This window comes from Sycon ciliatum, chromosome 7 (genome assembly GCF_964019385.1).
Source record: "Sycon ciliatum chromosome 7, ocSycCili1.1, whole genome shotgun sequence".
In the NCBI taxonomy this organism is placed as follows: Eukaryota; Metazoa; Porifera; class Calcarea; order Leucosolenida; family Sycettidae; genus Sycon; species Sycon ciliatum.
The window spans coordinates 14,689,851-14,712,350 of NC_088649.1; the positions used below are offsets into that span (position 1 = coordinate 14,689,851).

Sequence of the window (22,500 nt, forward strand, 5' to 3'; positions counted from 1 at the left end):
TCAAGAACAAGGAGTCGTACAACTCCCTGGTCAAGAACCACCTTTCCGCTTCCGTGGGACGCCACCACCCCATGATCAGGCGTCAGATGCGGCTCCTAAACGGTGGGGGAGGATAGATCAGATCCACCAACCATAGGCCAAAGACAAAGACGACAAGACACGAGTGTAAGCCGCGCTTTAACCCAAAGCAAGTCCTATGCTACGATGGTCAAATTACTAAAGGGGAAGTTCACTCCTAAAATGAAACCATCACAACTTGTAGGGAAAACATGCACTGATTCCAATGGTGAAGGTCCCAGGTTGATCGGAGCAGCCGTTCCCGAGTTATACCAGCTTGACGTTTGCACTAAATTAGGTGACATCATGATGACGTATGGCCTATACTCCAGTGTGGCCTACTAGTGTACTCCGGAAAATACGCTGATGCAGCGGAAGATAGGCAGACCACCCAACAGGAGCAAGAGCAGACTGATTGATATCGATATCAACAATTGTCTTCTTCATTATCATTCTCAAGAAGACAATTGTCGAAACATTAGAATTATATCGGTGCCAATCAGTATATTGTCTTGCTCCCTATCGTGTGGTCCGGCATTCCACCATTGTATTGTGAGCCAATCAGACGGACAGACGGACAGACAGACAGACAGACAGACAGACAGACAGACAGACAGAAAGACAGAAAGACAGACGGACGGACGGACATACACACACATGCTCCAATGACAACAAACAATCAATGCAGAAAGGGAACAAAACAAACGCACAGACAGATATACACATACACACACATATACACACGCGTGCATACATGTGCACGTATGTGCACACACACACCCACACACACGCACACACACACGCGCATGCACGCACGCACACCCATACACACGCACACACACTACACAGGTACTTACAAACGCTGGCACAGGCGTATTGGCGAAGAGACGGGAGCCATGCCCTTTCGAATCGTGATTAAACTGTCGCGCGGTGGTGAAATCATCCTCGAAATAACAACTATCGACTTGAGACTGCACGGGCTCTTGCGGACGCCAAACATCAAAACAAACGCTCGGCTCGAGACGGTTGCGAGGCTTGCTCTTGACCTTCTCCGCACGTCGCGGTCTCGGAGCCGGTGGTCGCGAGCAGTCGCGGTACACCATACGCAGTCTCGCACAGTGCTCCTTCTGAACGGCCAGGCGGTGCCCTGTGCAAGAAGTTAGCGGGGAAGACGAGTGAATAATCGGTCGAACTGAGCACTGAGCATGAGCCCCAGCCAAATTGAGCAGTAGTGTCAGACGGAGTAACGACAAACTAAATTGACATGCACGTACGGAGGACTAGAGTATTGTCGGGCGCCGAAGAACTGGGGGTCAGCCGCCAAGCCTAGAACCGTTCATATCTTCCTGTATTACAGGCTATGCACAGTTGAGTGACCCTGTACATGTGTACAATGGTATGCTGTGCTTAGTGAAACTCCAGCCAGGACATTCTTCGGCGCTCCGTTCTTCGGCGCCCGACAGTACTGTAAGAGGATTTTGCAATGTTTTCAAACCCTTCCCCGGGGTAGTGGTGGACGGTGAGTAGATTCGTCATGCGGATCCCATCGCGTCCGTGGCTCTCGGTAACGACGAGTATACTCGACGTGTACTTTGTACAGAGTTTGCATACCCCATGGGTGTTGGTTAGCATATTGCGCATGTACGCACACACGCACGCACGCATACACACACAACACACACACGCAACACACACACGCAGCACACACAGGCACACACACACACGCGCGCACACACACACACACGCACGCACACACACACATACTAACCTGGCCCCTGGCTTTGAGCGCATCGCTCGACGAGAGCGAAGAATCGACTATCCTGCAGTATACGCTCATAAACTACGGGCAAGATCGCGTGGCTATCCAGTGTCTCAGCAGCCCGCGTCTTCAACTGTGCCAGTAGGCGACAGGCAGCATTCGGAGCACTATCAGCACCTAACTTCGGCTCCTCGGTTCGTTGGCTGGAGGTTTCGTTGTTGACGCTCGGAAACCTTCCGTTCGCGTCCAGTCGCACGCTGAGCAGCGTGAACACGGCGTGGAGGAGATTGTCTGTGATGTCCAGTGGTTGCAGTGGCAGGGGCTAGATGCACACCCACACACCGACACACGCACACGAGGCAAGTGAAAACACGCACACGCACGTGCATGCACACACACACACACACACACACATACACACACACACATGCACACACACGCACGCACACACGCACGCACATGCATACAAAAAACAACAACAAAAATGCGTGCACCCAGGCATGTACACCGGTACACACGTACAACACACACAAACATACACACGTGCACCAACAAACACACACACACACACAAACATACACACGTGCACCAACAAACAAACACATATACACACGACAAAACTCAAAGTCTGTGGGGATTTCCCTATTGAAATATTTTGTTAATTCACGTAGCTATGCAAAAGACGTTACTTCAGCAACGCCTGGCGCTAGCCAGGGTCCACACAGCTTTAATTCCGTGTTTGTTTGTTTGTGCCGTCGGCATGCCTGTCGGCATGCCTGGCGCTATCCCGTACCTGTCCCGTACCGTACCATCAAAGACATCAATACGGTGTTGTACGGTATAAGGATGTCGTATAGCATGTCGTACAACAGTACGATGAAATTGTGGGAGAAACCAGCGCCCGCTTGGGAACGATGAACATTACAACAGTCTTCTTGTGAGTGAGAGTCAGGCCAAGTTTCTGAAGATCAGTAGCGAGTGTTATCCCGGGCATTATCTTATCATTACAAGAGCATAGACAGGATGCATATTATAGGAGACCCAAGTTGCTGAAGATCAGTAGTCATTGCTGATAACGTGCAGAAAACTAAATCCGCAGCCTCTTTAGCCGTCGGACAGGATGCGTATTATAGGAGACTGTAAAGGTATGTAATGTGCTCCACAGGCAACCATGCATTCGGCCGTCAGCAACAGTTAAGCACAAGCACACTATCAAGGCAAGGACATTATCGTATTATTGTATTGTATCGTATTGTGTGGAATATTACTTTACCTCATTGGCTCAGCAGGTCAATGTATTACTACAAAAAGGCCAGAAAATCCGACTATGAGGGGCAGGTCTAATAACATGCATGATGAGCTAGGCAAAAAAGCATAGCGTAGGGCCCTGAGCTTCCGAGCTCTCTCGCACAACCCACTAAAACTGAACTGCTCAAGTCTCTGGAGGAGCAAATTCTGAGCCTCGCGGAAGGGGATGCCAGTAACGATAACGATGTCACGACCGATAAGTTGAATTCGCGACGAAATTCACGACGCCGCTTGCGTGCAGCTCTGGATGTCGAACAGAGATCTAGACGACCCTAAGCACAACAACACGGCCTTTGTCAAAGGAGAGCCTGTGGTTGAAAGACGCCCCGTGTGATACTTGGCCACATACACAGGAGAATTAGAACATCCGCTCCGGAATCAGACGTTCCAACCCAAGTGATCACCACCATTAAGCATGATTTTACTTCACTGTAGGTACAGGCAAAATCTGCCATCTCACTGGGCGTATTGCCACAGTTCTCGCAAAATCATTAAATGATGAAGATAAAAGTGTCCGTGTGCTCAGAACGTCTCACCTCGCTTTCGGGTGGAAGAAGCCGATCGAGCGGCACCTCAACACAGCGTCGACACGCAGCACTTCCCAAGCCGCCGCCCGTTGCCGACTTTGCCGTCTCTGTGACGACGTCGTCCATCTCGACTGTTGCCATGCAGTGTCGCTCGGACACGTTCTTGACAACGCCGAAAACAACGCCCGCGTCCCGCAGCCACTCGTCGGTGACCTGGACGCGAGTGCCGGGCACCAGGCGCTCCGTGAGCCCGCACATGGCGCTCAGCACCGCTATTGCCTGGCGCACCGGGCGGATGTCGTGACGCAGAGCCGCCGTGGCTTCGGCGAGCCTGCCACCACCGCCGCCGCTCGAGCACGTGTTGGCAACGGCAACCAGGCGCGGCACGAACGCACGCACCGCCACGAGTCCCTTGTTGAATGCCTGAGCACACGCACAACAGACAGGTAAGTATAAAGTGGTGTAAAATTTAACCCTCTCACTACCAGCCATTCAAATATCAATCCATGTGGATCAATGCAATAGGCGATCACTAAATATTTCGTCACACGCTCAAATATTATCGGATTATTACAAATGAGGGCTCTACGTCTTCAGAAAAACCTGGACTATCGACTGCAACTATCGCTTTCACTCCTTGGTGCATAATTGGCGCACGACGAAGAATTTTTGTAGACTGTGAATTGACTCAATTTCGAAAATAATGGGTAGTGAAAGGGTTAAACTCGGGTACTGAGCCAGTAATACATGTGAAAGAAGAGAAGAAACACGCGAGATATATGCATGAGAACAAGTTATGCAGCAACTATCCACGACTGTAACAAGATGATAAGCAGTCGGTAAGTGCGATGATAGGGCACAAAACTGACCCTCGTTGCAGTCGTGGATAGTTGCTGCGTAACTCGTTCTCATGTGTTTCTTCTCTTTTTTACAAGGCGGTGTAACTTTGATTGCGGTCATTTCGGCAGAGAAACCGGGCACATAATGTTTAGATGACCGCCTAGCACTGGCATGGACTGCTTGTACGGGAACAAGCCAAGGACTTTTGAATTCTTTATCCTCGCGATGGCATCATCGCCAATAAGAGATAAGTTTATGAGAAGGTCGGATGCTGTAGGTGGGGCTGTGGGTCATGCAGTTGGAAAGTAATTTACATCACTTTGAATTTTACAAGTTTGGGAGAGGGTGAGCGCTGCAGGAGCAGATTGAGTTCATCAGCAGTGAGTAGATTTCTTGTTTGAAATGGGACTTACATTATGGCATTGTGCTACAGATACGCAGATTTCATCGTCAGCTTTTCAACGATCGCATCCAACACACCATGGCTGGCCACAGAACACAGGTGCCTTAGCCGTACTGTCGACAGGCAGACTAGAGCAGCAGACAGTGATAGGGACCCTACCAGCATTTTTTTTTAATTTAATTTTTTTTAAAGAACTCAGATGGTGAGCTAAGAAAACAATTTTGTAACATGGAAATTGTGGGCACAAGTTATGCAATCGAGTCCACCAAGTAAACCAGATTTTGAACAGTCAGACGTGCACAATCTAGCACAAAACTGACAAGGAGTACTGAGACACTCCACGGCATGAAAAAGTCAGCTTGAGCACTGCTCGATGGCGCTAACCAACGGCCTTCCAACTTGGAAGGTTCATGGATATTAGTGCGCCATCGAGCCGAGCACAAGCTACATTCCAAGGCTGCATGGAATGCTGGCCTGGTATGATGACGGGACGGCAAGACCAGACAGAACGGTCAAACCACAATTCGACAACGCAAAGCAACAACCACCCAACTTGGGAGGCTCAATATATTTTTGTGCTAGATTGTGCACGTCTGACTGTTCAAAATCTGGTTTAGTTGGTGGACTTGATCGCATAACTTGTGCCCACCTCGTTGATAGCTCTCAGCCAGAATCCAGCTGCCTCCGAATCCTGGTTGAGCATCAAGCCTCTCAGCAGGCCAATAACCTCCGAGGCCATGATGGTGGCAGCGTTACCACTGATGAACGGACGCTGGGAGTTCACACTGCCGCCAGGAAACAAAGGGAAACGGGGAAACATGGAAAGAAAGAGACACAGCAGTACTGAAAGATCACGAAGCATGGACTGAAGATACGTGCCCTGTTTGCCACCAATTCACAATGCTTTAACGTCTTGCATCCCACACCGCATGCTTGTGATCACGAGTATGAAGCAATGAGAGTAAAATGCTATAGATTCGAATCCTTCACGAGTGGATCTCACGATCAATCGTCACCATTGCCAGAGGAATTTCGAGCGTGTCAGGTGGAAGTTGCAATAGGACAAGCGTAAAGTGATTTGAAGAAGACAAGCGCCACAAGCGCCTCACCCGCAGATCAGGCCTCCTCAGATCTCAGCCATGAGAAGACAGCGAGGCGGCTCTCTCTGTCCCTCCCTCCCTCCGTCCCTCCCTCCCTCGTCATGGATATGGTTAACAGTTAAAAGTGTCGGAAGACATTTATCAGCGTCTGTATACTACTATAAACCCAATTTGTGTGTACAGAAGTATAGCATTATTACATTGAAAATGTTCAAATGACGTCTTGTGTTTAGTGTGGCCATGCGTGGCAGTTATTTGTTCTAGGTGAAATGTTTTGCTGTGTGTATTAGCACTTTGTCCTATTTACTTGAATTCTTCATATCGTATTGAGAGTCTAGCCGTATGCTTAGAAGAGAATGTAGAAATGCAGGTGTATCTGGTGAAGTAAAATAAAAACAAACAAACAATTGGTCATAACTAGTGTTACTTATTGGTCCTTCCTCTTAATTAAAAAACAAAACAAAAAATATATATATACTGAGATCTCCACTCACCTAGCGTTTTCTCGGTTCTTTTGCAGACATGTTGCCTCCATGTGAGTTTTTTCTGGCGTATCGGAAAATCGATGTCCAACGGGCTGAAGACGGAAGAGAGACGAACGAAACGAGTGTGTGTGTGTGTGTGTGCGCGCGCATGTGTGTGTGTGTGTATGTGTGCAAGCGATACACGCACGTGTGCGCGCGTCACGGCTGTTCACGCGCAGGCACTTATAAAGATGGCGTCGTTCGGTGCGATTTATGTAACATTGTGCGAATAGTACAAATACGCGATGAGTTTGCGTTTTTGGAAGAAACTCATGTCGATCCTCGCGTGGTTCCACGATTTGGGATGCGAAACCAAGAGAAAAGCTTTGAAAGCGCTCGAGCGAGATACTCGACTTTTCGGCAATTTGAGAGAGAAAGAGGGTGGAAAGGTGTCCTGGCCTGCCCAGTTAGCTGTCTTTCCGCTTCAAGTTTGCTCGAACTACTCCTGGCAGTCTGGAGATTGATCTCGCCAGTGATTGTCAGCCTCTGCTTGCGTGCTCGCGTGTACAACATTCAAGTTAGACATTTCGTAATCGTTCAACGCACAATAGGGTAGATATCACAATTTCAAGCTCACTTGGCCGGCTGCTGTCTTCTTCTACAATATCCCACATGCCGACTACGCAATTTACAGCAGGAAGCAGCCTTCTACACTCAACAGCAACTAAAGGGCCACACCATTTGTCTTCCAAATCAAGAGAAAACATGCTCCTGACTCGTCGCGCGTATTTAGAAGTTTACGCGCGTATCCTAATGACACTTGGGGAAGACAACAGAGGATAGTCCTCTACCTGGAAAATATCGATCTAAGCTGGGAAAAAATCGGGAAGGGCTTCTCAGAGCCGAGTTTGTCAGCGACGGCACAAGGAGTATTCCAGAACGAAGCCAAAGTCGCACGACACAGAACAAACGTAACATTATGTTTCTTGAAGGAAAGGCAGTCATGTGAGGTACGAGCGGAAAGCTTTAAACAAGACGCAGATGATCAGCGTGTTCCCCGGGCTGTCCGGACTGACTAGTCTCCAAAATCCAGGGGAAACCATGGCCTCCTCCTGTTCTGACGGTTTGAAAATTCAAATTTTCTTGCCATTGAAGCCCAATCGAGACTTTCGGCGGCCATATTGTTAAGTGGCGTGAAATAGCACAACAAAAAACAGCCGTGGCGTGGGTGTGTGCATAAGAGAGAGAAAGAGAGAGAGAGAGAGAGAGAAGAGAGAGAGAGAGAGAGAGAGAGAGAGAGAGAGAGAGAGAGAGAGAGAGAGAGAGAGAGAGAGAGAGAGAGAGAGAGAGAGGGAGGGAGGGAGGGAGGGAGGGAGGGAGGGAGGGAGGGAGGGAGGGAGGGAGGGAGGGAGGGAGGGAGGGAGGGAGGGAGGGAGGGAGGGAGGGAGGGAGGGAGGGAGGGAGGGAGGGAGGGAGGGAGGGAGGGAGGGAGGGAGGGAGGGAGGGAGGGAGGGAGGGAGGGAGGGAGAGAGAGAGAGAGAGAGAGAGAATGAGAGAGAGAGAGGGGGGGGGGAGGAATACCAATGTGGAACAGAACAGACGGCCAATGCCTGAAACACCCATCGTGTACAAACATACACACACTCTCAACCATCAGCAGCTAAAGCATCAGCAGCTAAACACCCAGCAGCAGCTAAAACACCAAACACAGCAGCAGCAGCAGCAGCTAAAACACCAAACAGCAGCAGCAGCTAAAACTAGGGGTGAAAGGGGAGATCCGGGTACCCGTCTGTTTAGCTGCTGATCCGTTAGCAAACGAGTACCCGTTAGTCGTGAACGACGGTACCGTACGGGTTTATTAGCTGGCTGTGACAGTCGTACAGTTCGATGTACAGTTTGAAGGTGTTGTTGGTTGTTTGATGTTGGTTCATAGGACAATTTTGACTGTTCTGCATGCAGCGCTTGTCATAATGCAGTGTTTTGCTGTGAATTGCATGACTTTGTATGTCCTCCGGGCACAATGTGGAAGGCTATTGTATAGTAAATGTTACTATTGGCTGCAAACGGGTACCCAATAACCCGCCCGTAAAGCCATGTACCCGTTTGGAACCTTAAAGGGTAACCGTTTCATCCCTAGCTAAAACACCAGAGAGCAGCAGCACTCGCAGCAGCAGCAGCTACAACACCAGACAGCAGCAGCAGCAACAGCAGCAGCAACAGCAGTAGTATCATGAGCGGACGGTGGCGGTGTGACCGTGTGACTTACGACGGGGTCAACACAAGTAAGCAGCCCCACTGCCGCCATTTCGCGCGCCGAGGCCAAACACTGTGCCCTGTTCTTCTTATCTATCAGCACACGGCCAGTCTTGGTCATCTCGCGTGCATTGGCCGCAATCCCGGCCTTCTTGGACGGCGGCGGTCCAAAGTTAGCATCGGGAGACGAGTTGTAGTAACTGGACAGCACACAAAGTCAACACAGGTCTGTGATTCCCCACCTAACCCATGACAATAACAACAACAACAGCAGCAGCAGCAGCAGCAACAAATAGTGGCCCAAACTGGGTGAAGTTTGCCTGTGGACGAAAGTCGACAGTGGCACTCAGGACTGCATGTTTGCTTGTCGACTGTCGTCGACAGCGGCGCTCAGAGCGCATGAATGGGCTGTCGACTAAAGTCGACAGTGACAGTGAAAGGGATACTCCAATTTCAGAAATTTTCGGTGATCAATATTCTCGGTATGAGGGCAACAGGCCAGGTTAGGCGAACAGAAAGTTTAGGCACAGAGAAGCAGTTCCCTATTGGATTATGTGTGTTAGTGTTTGTTCGGTGTATTGAAATTTTAGGTATGAAACAGATGCACCGAAAGTACCGAAAATAAAAGTACGCCGGAAATTTGTGTGTAAATTCCATGTAATAAGAACAGGGACTCACTTGCTGTGTGCATAGTGAAGGACCAGGAAGGCTAAAAGCAATGCTACAACAAAGAGCTGGATTGCTAAACCAGATAGAACCAATTTTCATCACTCGTCGGATCAACAAAAAAAAGTATTCACCTATTATTAAATGTGCGGTCAGTATCCAGATCCACTTTTGGGTTCCAGTTATGGCTCTGGTCAGATTTTGAATGTGAAATTGTGCCTGCTACTTGCTAGTGCCCCTGGACATTCGGAATACACGGAGCTGAAAATCTGATTTTCTCCAATTTGGCGGATACAGGTCTACACGCGTTAGTACGACATCGGTTACCACGGTTACAAGACAAACCTCATTAGTGGACAACTACGCATCCAAAATCCCCCGACGCCTGAAATGCGCGTACCTTCAAGTCCGGATAGTAGACAATACTCGTTATAATTACGGAGTACAGGCAGACATTTTCATTGGTGAATAATTTCGTCCAACTCCAAAGAAAGGGAGTTCGTCCGGTTGTAAATTTCGTCCATGGATCATAAGCGTGTATTGAAAAGCTGGACAAATCGACATCAGTTGGACGAAAAAAAGACGAAATTAACTTCCAGACGAATATTTCTGCTTGTACAGTACAGCGATTTCGAAACCCCCGGGGCTTGTCTACTAATGAGGGCAGATGAGAGAGAGACCTTTGGTCGGAGGAGTTACTTTTGCCCCGCCCCCACTTCCATCCAATATGCCACCGCCCCCGCTGTGCAGCATCTGATGGTTCTGTGGTATTCAGTAAAAAAAAGAAAAAGAAAAAGACATGCATTGAGTCGGTTGCATCTCCAGCTCAATGAAAACACACACCACTGGCTCTTACTGCCAGTAGCAGGCACAGTTCTCCTCCTGGGTCTTGAACAGCCCCGGGTCGAACACCAGATAGAGTCCGACCATCTTGTCGTCGTGGTGCTGGTCCCCGCGACAACGCCTAGCACCGCCAGCAGCGCTGCTGCCAGCGCCGTCCTGAGCAGTGTGCTGCTGCTGGGAGAGGGCTGCTGCCGCCTCTTCGAGGTCGACGGACGCCTGACGCTGCACGGACTGCTGCTGGCCATAGGACTCCAGCGTGTACGGAGAGCCTGCACACATAAGAGCACAACAGCACACACATATACATATAGCTTGCTGTCTACAGCATTCGGTATAGTCATATATATATATAGCCATGTATTTTAATGCATAGGACTCCAGGGTGTACGGAGAGCCTGTACACACATAAGTTATGATAACAGCACACATTAAACACGCACACACACATTATAGCTTGCTGACTACAGTCCATTTCAAAACTATAGACGCGTACCTAGGCAAAAACCGTTATGCCAGCATCTACATGTATACCACATAAAATCTGTGATCACTTTGTGCATAAAATTTTCCAAATTGTGCGTCTGTTATCCAATCGTTTAGAAACTATATGAGAGTAATTGTGGAGCGGACCTGAGCAATATTCCGAAAACTATTCTAAAAAAGTTCCAGCCAAATTTGAAATATTTCAAAAACCCTACGCGTCTAGTTTTGAAATGGACTGTACAGCATTGGGTAGTCATACATAGTCATGTATTTTAATGCATAGGACTCCAGGGTGTACGTAGAGCATGCATCTAATACACCACATTGAGATTATGTATACGATGAAAATTGGTGCAGTTTTGGCCGCGTCTGCCGCACTGCTTCCGACACCCCTGCTGAAAGGCACTCATATATGTACACACGCACGCGTGCGCACGCACGCACGCACCCACCCACCCACATCCACCCACTCACCTGGCACAATGTAATCGCCCAGCTTGGATAGCAACAGCGTCACAATAGCCGTCGACGGAGACACACGACCGCCGGTGGTCTCTGCAGCGCCAGGAACGTTTCTCGAGCGCGGCAGACTGATCTCCTGGCAGTCAGCCATGGACATGAGCGGTAGGGCGGCGCGACATAGCCGCAGCACCTTCAGTACCAAGTTTGGTGATGGCCTGCAAGGACACATGGGGGGGGGGGGGGGGGACAGGACAACATGGTGAACTATAGGGCTTGAAAGTGATGACGTCAAAAACGGCCAGGGAGTAGTAAGTTCACATCAGATTTCTATTTTGGATCCACTAAGGTGTGACTTTGCAATTGCCTCAGTGTGTGGGTGAATAGCAACCCACGCATGTTGTATGCAGGTGTGACTTTTTCTTCGCCACCAGTTGTCACCCCACCCCCATTAGCCAACCCAGTCAATTTCACTCGCTATATCACCTTGCTGTAAGACCGCTTGATATGTCCTTGGATCCATACAAAAACTGAATTTTTGAAATTGTTGCTATGCTGTGACATACTGAAAGCACTTTCAAGCTCTATTGTAAGACCAGTAATGTTCACAAACATTTAATTTACGAACATTTAGTTCTAAACGATTTAATGAAGTAAAAAAATCATTAACATTAGAAGTGGTTATGTCCAAATTTGCCGGCTTTTAGACAGAATTTGTTAGAATTTCACCTCGCTAACCCACAAAAATCCGGAGATCGTTAACTTCAACTAGCACTGTTTGGAGTCCTCGCCTCTGTGCGACCGCGTTATCACATCACTAATGAACGGATTCTCCATGCAGATATCCATATTAATAAACTGTTGAACGGTACCTTTCGGCTTTGGAGCGCATGGAGGAGGAGAGTTAGTTTCTTCGATATCCATATTCACATATCTAGTCTTGACAAACCATAGCCCACACACTCACGTCTCTGTTATCAGGGTGGTCCGGGACCGGGCACTGGCCACAACATGGAAACGTCCCAAACTCTAAATCACGTACATTTTGACGTTGGGAAGTGCCAGAGATCCGGCATAAGACGTCACTATTTTCACACACATTTGCAAAGGAGTAGTAATATTTCCACTAGAGCTCGCCTACATGGGACGTGCCCGGTAAACCAAGGTGCCCGTAACTTGGCTCTCCGGATAGGAGAGCTATGAGTGTACTAAGAACGACAGGTGGCATCGAGCTAAAGGAGGTGACGAGATCGCCCAAATAAGGCAGAAAAGTGCAGCTAAAGGTGGTACATTCATGACTGCCATGCGTGTACGTGACTCATCTCCCTAGCTATGCAATCAGGTACCTGTGATCACAGAGTAGTGACAGTAGCTTGGTGATGCAGGATGGACGGCTGAGGATTACCGGACCCATACAGTTCCTGTAGTGTATGTGTGTGTGCACGTGCACAGACAGGCATCATCGCAAGACACACAAACACGTGCAGCAGAACACAGACGTGCACATACGCACACATACACGCACGCAACACACGCACGCAACATACACAAGACAGGAGAGTGAAACAATGAGAACAGAAAAAGATTCTTTAAAGAACTCAGATGGTGAGCCAAGGAAAAAATCGATCGCATAACTTGTGCCCACATCTTCCATGTTAAAAAAAGATTTTGACAGGGATAAGACTGCCCCCCCCCCCCCCCCCCCACGGCTGTATTTTACGGTAAAAGTCGGATGTTCAAAATGGTGTTCAAAAAGTCATGATCAAACGACGTCGTCATCTCCTATTGTCCTGGGCTGGGTTTCCACTGATACTTGGAGGGGTATGTGCTGCTCATAATAAAGGAAATCTACGTATTCTATGATGCTTCCGCGTGCACGAGGCTGTCTTCTTTCTAGACTCCGAAGTTGGTGGAGCTTCGAAAATGTTTCGCTCATCAATTCTACCTTCCTTCTTCGCCTTTCCCCTCGTAGCCCTCCAAAACCAGTACAGGGCAAGTTAGCCGGTGTGCCTAACGTGTGCGGAGGTTTCCAGATCTACGCTGACAGTTTTTCTTGACAGATCTAGGCTTCTTCCAGAAGTGTGCCAAAGCTTGCTGCGGCAGGATAAGCCGATCTCTGGCAGGAGCTGCCCAAACTTACATTGCCTGCATGGGTATGGATTTTCATGTCGAAAATTCGAATTCGTTGTGCCGAGTTGGAGGATGCAAGCTGCCCTCGGTCCGGAGTGGCCGTCAGTCTACTACATACTTTGCCCAGGATTATGCACCAGAGGGAAAGAATTTTTTTATGATAGACGTTTCAGAAGATGAAGAGAATGTGCATCCAAAGTACTTCTGTGCTGCATGCAAAACAGCAATGCAAGACTACAAATCTAGTGCAGACAGTGATGAAGTGGTAGTTGTGGGCAGGGAAAATCAGTTGTATGGGAGACCCACAAGAGAGCAGACTGTAGTGTTTGCATCGCCCTGCACAAAGTTGCTAGAGGTGGTCGTCCCCCTAAGCCTCATATGTACAAGAAAGCAACTTCTGCTCCGAAGCCAGAAGATCAGCCACGTGAATACCAATGCAGTACTGTAAGCAGTGCACTAGACATGTCTCTTTCCGAGCTACTGTGCAGAGCAACTTCGTCATACGTTTCAAATCTGGAGCTATTGCCCAGTCGTTTCTCTTCAAAGTTGGAAACCTTAATTTGCCCCATCTGCTCCTTAGCTGTTAAGTCTAAGTGCTCCTCAACGCTGTTTTGCGCAGCATGTGTATATGCATGGCACGAGTGCTCCCAGCTTTGCAATGGGTGCTCAAACCCCACGCTGCTGTCCTCCCATTCGCAACCTCATTCTGGGCTTCGGCGTATTCTGTCACAAGTACATATCAGTTGTGACAATGCCAGTACCTGTCTGTCTACTAAGGACGAATTTCAAACTCCGCTCAGTCCAGAGGTTCAACCCAGAAGCCTTGATCAACTGAAAGGGGACTTTGGCAGGTGTTCAGGTAGTGGCGGTGCACTTTCTACGGCTAAACACTACAGCAATGTGATACGCCCAACTATCATTCCAGCTGAGCTTGATAATATCCGTATGCCAGTCCTGCACCTGGACCTCGGGATTTCCCGTGGTTATACGAAGCTATGATCCGGGACACAGACTCGTTAGACCTCAGTATCGCCGAGTCAGGCCAGAGCATAACGCCAAAGTTGACACAGCCGAATATTCCCACTTCATTGCATGTGCGGGTGCTATGCATCCGATGTGGGCCGTTCAAGACAAAAGAGCTGCAGAGCTCGGTGTCCAAGTTGAAAGGCTCCAAAATGTCCTCAAACAAGCCAAAGTCAGTATGGGCCCATGCAGCCGCTCGTTTGAGGTTGTTCTCAAAGCAAACCGTATTGAAAGGCAAGCATACCACTCGGGTGCATTCGTGGGAAATCATGTGCATAAGGCATTACAAATCAAAGTCACAGAAGCAATAGTCTCTGCATCTTTAAATACTGTGCGAAGTCTAACCAAGCCCGAGGGCAGAGCAACAGCTAACACACAAGCACAGGACAAGCTCCACACACAAGCAGAAGACATACAGACCAGGTACAGAAGTCTGTTCAACAACTATGCAAGATGCAGAGCATTGTTTGCAGGCACTAAAAAAAGTGACAGCACAAGACCTTACAGTTCCGAAGCAAGAGATCGACGATTTCCTTTCTTCTGCCAGAACAGAAGTGGTACGTTGACACAATAGAAGAGTCACGCCAAAACTCCACATACTTGAGTATCACACGGTCCCATGCATGCAGAGGTTTGGCGTGGGCCTTGGCGTACTCGGAGAGCAAGGGGGTGAGGGCGTAGTGACTTCGTACATGCGTTTTGTATATAACTCATTTTTCGTAAAAATGGCCGCGGTATATATATTTTCGCATGGAAAGAAATAAACTTTCTCTTTGGCTCCAACTTCGTTGTGGTCTGGTTGGCCATTGTAGCCGTCATGGTTGACGTAAAACACCATAAGGGTATTCACGCCCATTTCAACAAACTCCAACGGTCACTGAACAACCTGCCCAGGGACGTAGACCGGCTGCGAGTCCTGGTGACTCGGTACTTGTTATCAACTTTTTTTCTCTTTTTTTCACTGAATACCACCGAACCATCAGATGCTGCACAGCGGGGGCGGTGGCATATTGGATGGAAGTGGGGGCGGGGCAAAAGTAACTCCTCCGACCAAACGCCTCGGATTCATCGTTACTCATGTGCGCCTTTACCTGATTACAACCGCCGCATTCTTGCTCCAGGAGCTAGGAAGGAGATTAAACCAGCTTCACGAGCAACTGCTCTGCTACACTTCATCCGCACGCAGGCTTCAGGTCCATCGTGACATCAAGCGTCCTTCTTAGATTCCACTGCACAACACGTTCAGTCATTTTCTTCTTCTCAAGCATCTCTGTCTTTCTAATATTTCTGAAGCGCTCAGTTAGGATAGGTAGAATATAGAATACTGTCTAAGCAGAAATATTCGTCTGGAATTTAGTTCGTCTTTTTCGTCCAAGGAGCTTTTGGACTAAATTAAGTGCCGGGCGAATGTCGACTTGTCCAGCTTTTCAATACACTCTAATGGTACATGGACGAGATACGACGTCATTTTGCCTGGTGGCCACGCAAAACGGCCGTGAATACTTCCCGACCAATAATTTTATACTGTGATTTTTGAAGAAATGAAATATGGGCTATGTAGGCCCAATGGCACGTATTCACTGAAGGCGCACGTGACTAGCGCTGCGGGGAAACAAGTAGGTTTTCTCATTTGCGTACATAGTAAATTCGCAATTTACTCTTGACTTGTTGAGCCGTCTCGAACGTTGTATTCCGCAAATTCCACTTCGTTGGGTCACTACTATTGTATACCTTGAAGACCAGTAGTCTATATCGAAAGAAACTCACAAGTTCCAGCGATTAGAGAAACTTCTTTTCCACGCATTTGTATGCATTTGTATGCGGAATCGAACAAGTGTCCCCCCAGCGTGGCTCACGTGCGCCCATACCATGTATGCAGCGTGGGCGTCCGCCATTTTAGATGAATACGTGCCATTTTCCTAACATTCTCATTGGGGATAGCCCCCAGCCCTCAGCCCCCCCCCCCCCCCCCCTCTCCCTCCCCACCTTTTCACAGTCACCCCAGTGTACAGTACCTCCCCATGCCCCTGGACTTACGCGGAGCGAGTGAGCGAGTCGAGGAGGGTCAGCACCGACTTGAGAGCACCGTACGACTCATCGTTGTCCAGGTGTCGAGCGCGGGACAGCAGGCCGGCAATCACGTCACTGATGCCGACAGCCACGCGTTTGTGAGCCTGGTCCACGGATCCTAATGCATGCACGCACACGCACACACACCTCAGACCTCAGACCTGCCCATCGCGGAAGCGATGATAGCGAACAGCCATGTTAGACATAGCAACTTGTGCTGGGATTACACCATTCAACAGCTTGCAAGGCTGATGAATTGACCGCCACTATTTTTAGCCTGGTATACACACACACACGCACACACACACACGCACGCACGCACGCACGCACGCACGCACGCACACACACACACACACACACACGCACGCACACACACACACATACATGCACGCACATACACACACACACACGTGCACGCGCGCGCACACACACACGCACGCACGCACGCACGCACGCACACACACACACATACATACACCATTGTACAGAGTACAAAACAAAAACAACACACACTCTAAGACCATGGGGAGCACTGATGCGCTATGCGACCACCACCGCGTAGGTCGATTCACACGCCCGCATCAGAAAAACGAGAAAAAAATGTTCCCATGATCGACCAAAAGGCCTTGGGCACGTGGAGGTGGAGAAAACAGTGACCAGTACAGAAAGCGACACAGCCAACTTCCCTGTCGTTCTCCTTTTTCCTGGCTAGAACCCTGCATGCGCTACTGTAAGAGTTGACTAGCTAGCGGAACAGAAGACAGGTGTGTGATGGCAGGGTCATTAAACTTTGTGCCCGCCAAGTGGGAAAATTTTGCAAATCGTTAAATTTTAGACTCGTCACACTTTCAACTCTTCCAGTAACTTACCGCCATCGTGGCCGTGTGTATTCCACTCCAGCACGTGTGCCACAAGCACCTGGAAACCTAGCCAGACAATGGATGCCGACGAACTGGGCGACAGGCCGGCATGTTTGTCGTTCATCAGCACTCGTCCGCACAGCTCTAGCAAGCCGCTGTTCGCAAGCAACTCTGCGTCACCACTGCAGACACAACACACGACACAAGAGAAGGTAAAGTGATGGCACCTGAAATCCGACCCCTGAGCGGTGCATCACATTCTAGCGGTCTCTATATTTCGTAGTAAATTACCATCCCGTGTTGGGTCTTTGAGATGTGAGCTCAGGGTGTCAGATTTCAGTTGCAAGCACTGTAGGTACAGTGCTACAGTGCAGGCCAGAGAAACCCAATCTCATGATTATAAGGTAGCGCCGCGTTCCAGTGTCTAGAACAGTATGCGTAGTGCTACATGTAGTGCTGCGTAGCGCACAGTGCTACTGTAAGACCAGTAACGCTAACGAACATTTAATTCTAACGAGTTAACGAATTTAAAAAATTCGTTAACATTTTGAAGTCGTTATGTGCAAAACGATATGCACATGTACAGTCCTTGGCCGGTTTTGAGACAGAATTCGTTAGAATTTCACCTCGCTAACCCACAAAAATCCGGAGACCGTTGACTTTAATTGACGTTAAAATATCTGGTCTTACAGTAATAGTGAGGTTCTGCTACACGGAACTACGTACCAAACTCCGTGTCAACTGCAGTGAAGTTTGACACGGATTTTTCGTATGTTGCGCCGGTTCTGCTGTGCGCGGCATGCTCGAACTCCCTGCCACATGTACTCTGTCCGCTCAGTTTCGCACGGAGACCAGTCCGTGTGAAGCGCGAAAACGGTATGGAAAAATCCGTGCGAAACTTGATCCCGTACCGCGGCGAGGTCTCCATACGTACGTTGGTACGTTTTACCGTGTGAAAGACACTCACTATTATATTCATGAGGTTAGATTTATTTGGCCAGCACAGTAGGTGCACACCGGTGCGGACTATCGTGGACGTTGAAATCCGATGGGATGACCGCGGCCGGCACCCTTACTGCTTTCAGTGCGTACACAAGCATTGTAGTTCACGTACACACTGTGTAAAAATGGACCAGCAGTACTCGGGGCTGCATGGCCAGTGCCGCGTGGCCGCTTGACTGCTCGGCAGATTTTAACGTCTGCCACAGTGCATATACATGCAAGCACACGCATGCGCACGCACGCACGTGCACGCACACACACACACACACACACACGTACACACACAGCCCCCATCCACCCCCACCCCCCTGCCCACTCGCACATATAATCACGCCTCACCCACCTTTCAAACGGAATGGCACACAAACGGCCTACGCTGACCAAATCCACCGATCTCCCGTCCACAGCCGCCACTAGGTCATAGAGTAGTTCACCAAACTGCTGCCGTACACGACCTATCCCGGTCACGGATATCAGCTCCTTGTACCTAGCACAACAGCAGACAACGCACGGACACACACACACACACACACACACACACACACACACACACACACACACCAGAATAAGCCCATTGCGCATTGCCAAATATGGAAGGTATGAGTAATGCATATGAGTACGCTGGGATCAGCAATGCACTGTTCAACACCCCAGACGACCATGCCCAGGTGGCTGTGTGGGGTGTTTGTGGTACAAATTGCGTCATTGCGCAATGGGCTTATAATAGGGATATCAGCGAACGCACTGCGCAGCCCATCTGCGCAGGTCAGCCTGGCCAATCTACGCGCGGCCGACAAAAAAACTCATGAACGCTTTCATTTTTTTGCAAAATAAATCGTGCGAAGAAGATGCACGGAATGGCTGAAAACTAGGCTGAGGAAAAGTAGCATCCAGAGACTCTCAAACAAATTCATGGTCCATCGCTTCTGACAATGGCAGCGAAGACATCAGGGAGCTGATTGCAGCAACTCTCTACCAAGCACGACGCTGGTTACTCACCAGGGCAGGGCGCTTCCATCGCGCAAAAAATGGCAGCGAGCGAGAAATGCAAGTCCGATTTTGGAACGATCCAACCAGGGAAATCCCTTGAAAATTGGCCTGAACAACTCTCATAATGGTGTTTCACGATGTGCAAACTTTCAGAGAAATCGACCGGGGAGAACGTGGCGAGTACGTGGGTCCTCCGTATCGCGTATGATTTGAATGGTCGCGGGGACAGAAGAACAGTAATTTTACGACTCCCAGCGGTGCAAACAGACCGCGGCCATGTTTTCTCTGTCGGCCGCGATCACGTTCAAAAAATCGATGCCGCAATGCATGCGCAGAGGCCTGCGCAGGGCGTTCGCTGACATCCCTACTTATAAGGAGTGGACATGTGACCATTAGAAATAACGAGTAGTCACGGCGGAACGATAGAAGACCAAACGCAAAATCCGACACATCCATTCCATCACTTTTCGGATAATGGCCAAAACAGGATTCATTTTATGTGCGGATTGTGTCTAGATCCATATTCGGGTTCCAGTTTTGCAATGGTTCTTGTCAGATTTTCGGACACTTACCGGGGACCGATGCTTAACAGCACGATAACTCGAGAGATCAGTCGGCGCTTAGCAGACACATCGCCATCGCCACCAGAAGTAGCAGCAAAGGGAGCTGCAGCTGCAGCAGCCGCACCGCTACCACCATCACCCCAGTCGAGTTGATCACCAGTAGCAGCAGCAGCAGCAGCAGCAGCGCCGGCAGCAGCAGCAGAGCGTGGCGAGTCCCCCCGGTGGTAGCTTCTGACCAGCGCCGTCATGTACTGCAGGCTCAGATGACGATTGAGCTCGCGAGCAGCGCGAAACTCCAGCATCTCCCTGAACTTCTCACAGTTGACCTGCATGCAGCACGTACACACACGCATGGTTTCATTCCACGTAGAGTAGCGATGTCATAGAGCACTGTGTTATATTACTACCACCCCGCATCATTCTATTTCCTATTTATATTTTTCTCCTCAGCTTCTTATTCATAAGCTGTTGACGAAGACTCACTCGATTTAGGCTAAGGCCTGTGGAGAATCCATAAATACAAAATACAAATGCATGCACACATGCACGTACGCAGGTACGCAGGCGCGCACGCACGCACGCACGCACGCACACACACACACGCACACAGATAATCACATCTGGTCACACACGCACGCACGCAAGCACACACACAATACTCACATTCATACACACACACATGCGCGTACACACACACACAAACACGCGTACACACACACACACAAACACGCGCACACGCGCGCGCACACGCACACACACACACACACACACATGCACGCATGCACACACGCACACATTCATACACACACCATGCGCACATACCACACACACGCACACACGCACGCACGCACACACACACACACACACACACACACACACACACACACACACACACACGCGGACACACACACACACACACACACACACACCAGTACACTCACCGGACACCCGTCGATAGTGACGAGGGAGACAAGAGAGATCAGCTCGTCACAGCGGCCCGTTACCATAGAGATAAACTTGGCCATGGTGGATTTGCCAGAGCTGATGTCGTCAGTACTTCGCTGCACTGATTCGCTGCAAAGAACAAATTACAACAAGGATGTTGACCGGTCTCTGCTGGGATGACAGCTACACCATAGCTCAGTGGTTAGAGCATCGCTGGCTACACGCCAAGGTCCATGGTTCGAGTCCTCGTGGTGGCAGTCAAATATTTTCTTCAAACTTTCCCCGTTTGCATCTCTCCCTCAAACCTGTGATGTAATGCAAAGTTTCTAATATTCACGATGTACTAATATTCGCTAGTTAGCGAGGAGAGAGCAACGCGAACATTAACCAGCGCGAAATCAAACTTCAACAATGGCTGTATGTAGGTGTTGGCAGCCAGAGTGCTCCGTGAACATTTCCCATCGAAAAAAACTTGCCGGTTCTGAGAATGTGCGAAAACTTGTGAAATCGCATCTAGGGATATTCACAGGGCGGCTGGGGCAACAATATAAGTTGGTTCGGTCAAGAGAGAGGTTGCGCACAACGAAAATTCGTAGCACCGTAATGAAAATGTTTAACGAAAAAAGCTTACGAATATTCGTAAAACGTGAGGTTGCGCAAAACGTGCGAACTTGTTCGCAGTGGGTCGACACGGCGGCCGCACGGGTGCGAAGAGTCAAGACAGGGAGTTGTAAAATAGCAGTATTTTAGTACTCCAAGTGACGAAAAACATTTTCGTAGATTTGCTCTGTTTCGGTCACGTTTGGACGGATCTTCGTAGCAACTTTCGTTACTCGAACCCGGACGGTCAAAATCTTACGAAGTTTCTTTGTCTCTATTACCAAGAGTACATAACCCCCCAGAGTGTGCAACACCTGATCCAGCTCTGCATAGGGTCTTGGTCGAGGGTTATCGGATCTTTGCGTCATAATACCGTACACATCTGAGGGGAACCCGGGGAGTCGCGGGTACTCTCGGATCAAAAACGACGGTGCCCTGCCTCGAGATCGGCCTTGCGCTGGTGTGGAGTGTACGCATGACATCAGAAGATCCGATTCCGCTCGACCAAGACCCTATGCAGAGCTGGATCGGCGTTGCACACTCTGGGGGGGGGGGGGGTATGTACTCTTGGTATTACCCAGTAACCACAGTGTGTCAGACAGCCCCCCCCCCCCCCCCCCCCCTCTACACATTCACATTACTTGCAGTACTATACAGAAGGGGGGGGGGGGGGGTCCGCCACACCCTGCACATTCGTATTACTTATAGTAATAGAGAGGGGGGGGGGGGGGGGGGGGTGCGACAAACTCTACACATTCACATTGCTTACAGTAATAGAGGGGGGGGGGGGGGGGGGGGGAGGGGGTCTAACTAGCCACAGCAGCAAAGGAGAAAAGGAAAGGAGAAAGACACGGTGAACAATTGAGGTGTGTGTGTGTGGGGGGGGGGGGGGACCAGCAACAATGATGAGGCGGGTGGACACCAAAACGATCGCTTGAACATCAAGTTTCGCGGTTTGTGCGCAGCATGCAAACACACACACACACACGCACATGCGCACACATACACACACATGTACACACATGTACACACACACGTTCACACACACGTACACACACACACACACACACACACACACACACACATGTACACACACACACACACACACACACACGTAAAGTAACCGTCAGTCTAGTTAGACACAACAAGCCAGCT

At 49.4% G+C, this 22,500-nt stretch overlaps 1 protein-coding gene across 1 annotated transcript in view; it reads right to left on the reverse strand.

Moving 5' to 3' along the window:
- LOC135821072 (uncharacterized) overlaps positions 1 to 22,500 on the reverse strand; it is a 78,579-nt gene that overhangs the window by 871 nt on the left and 55,208 nt on the right. Inside the window, exons 27-40 of the mRNA XM_065334136.1 lie at positions 20,742 to 20,874; positions 19,810 to 20,126; positions 18,591 to 18,734; positions 17,255 to 17,427; positions 16,353 to 16,503; positions 12,509 to 12,583; positions 11,178 to 11,380; positions 10,234 to 10,489; positions 8,725 to 8,911; positions 6,489 to 6,571; positions 5,544 to 5,679; positions 3,661 to 4,074; positions 1,826 to 2,138; positions 915 to 1,204 (exon numbers count right to left, since the gene is read on the reverse strand). Of these exons, the coding sequence (XP_065190208.1) occupies positions 915 to 1,204; positions 1,826 to 2,138; positions 3,661 to 4,074; positions 5,544 to 5,679; positions 6,489 to 6,571; positions 8,725 to 8,911; positions 10,234 to 10,489; positions 11,178 to 11,380; positions 12,509 to 12,583; positions 16,353 to 16,503; positions 17,255 to 17,427; positions 18,591 to 18,734; positions 19,810 to 20,126; positions 20,742 to 20,874 (2,875 nt within the window). The remainder of the gene's footprint in view (positions 1 to 914; positions 1,205 to 1,825; positions 2,139 to 3,660; positions 4,075 to 5,543; positions 5,680 to 6,488; positions 6,572 to 8,724; positions 8,912 to 10,233; positions 10,490 to 11,177; positions 11,381 to 12,508; positions 12,584 to 16,352; positions 16,504 to 17,254; positions 17,428 to 18,590; positions 18,735 to 19,809; positions 20,127 to 20,741; positions 20,875 to 22,500) is intronic.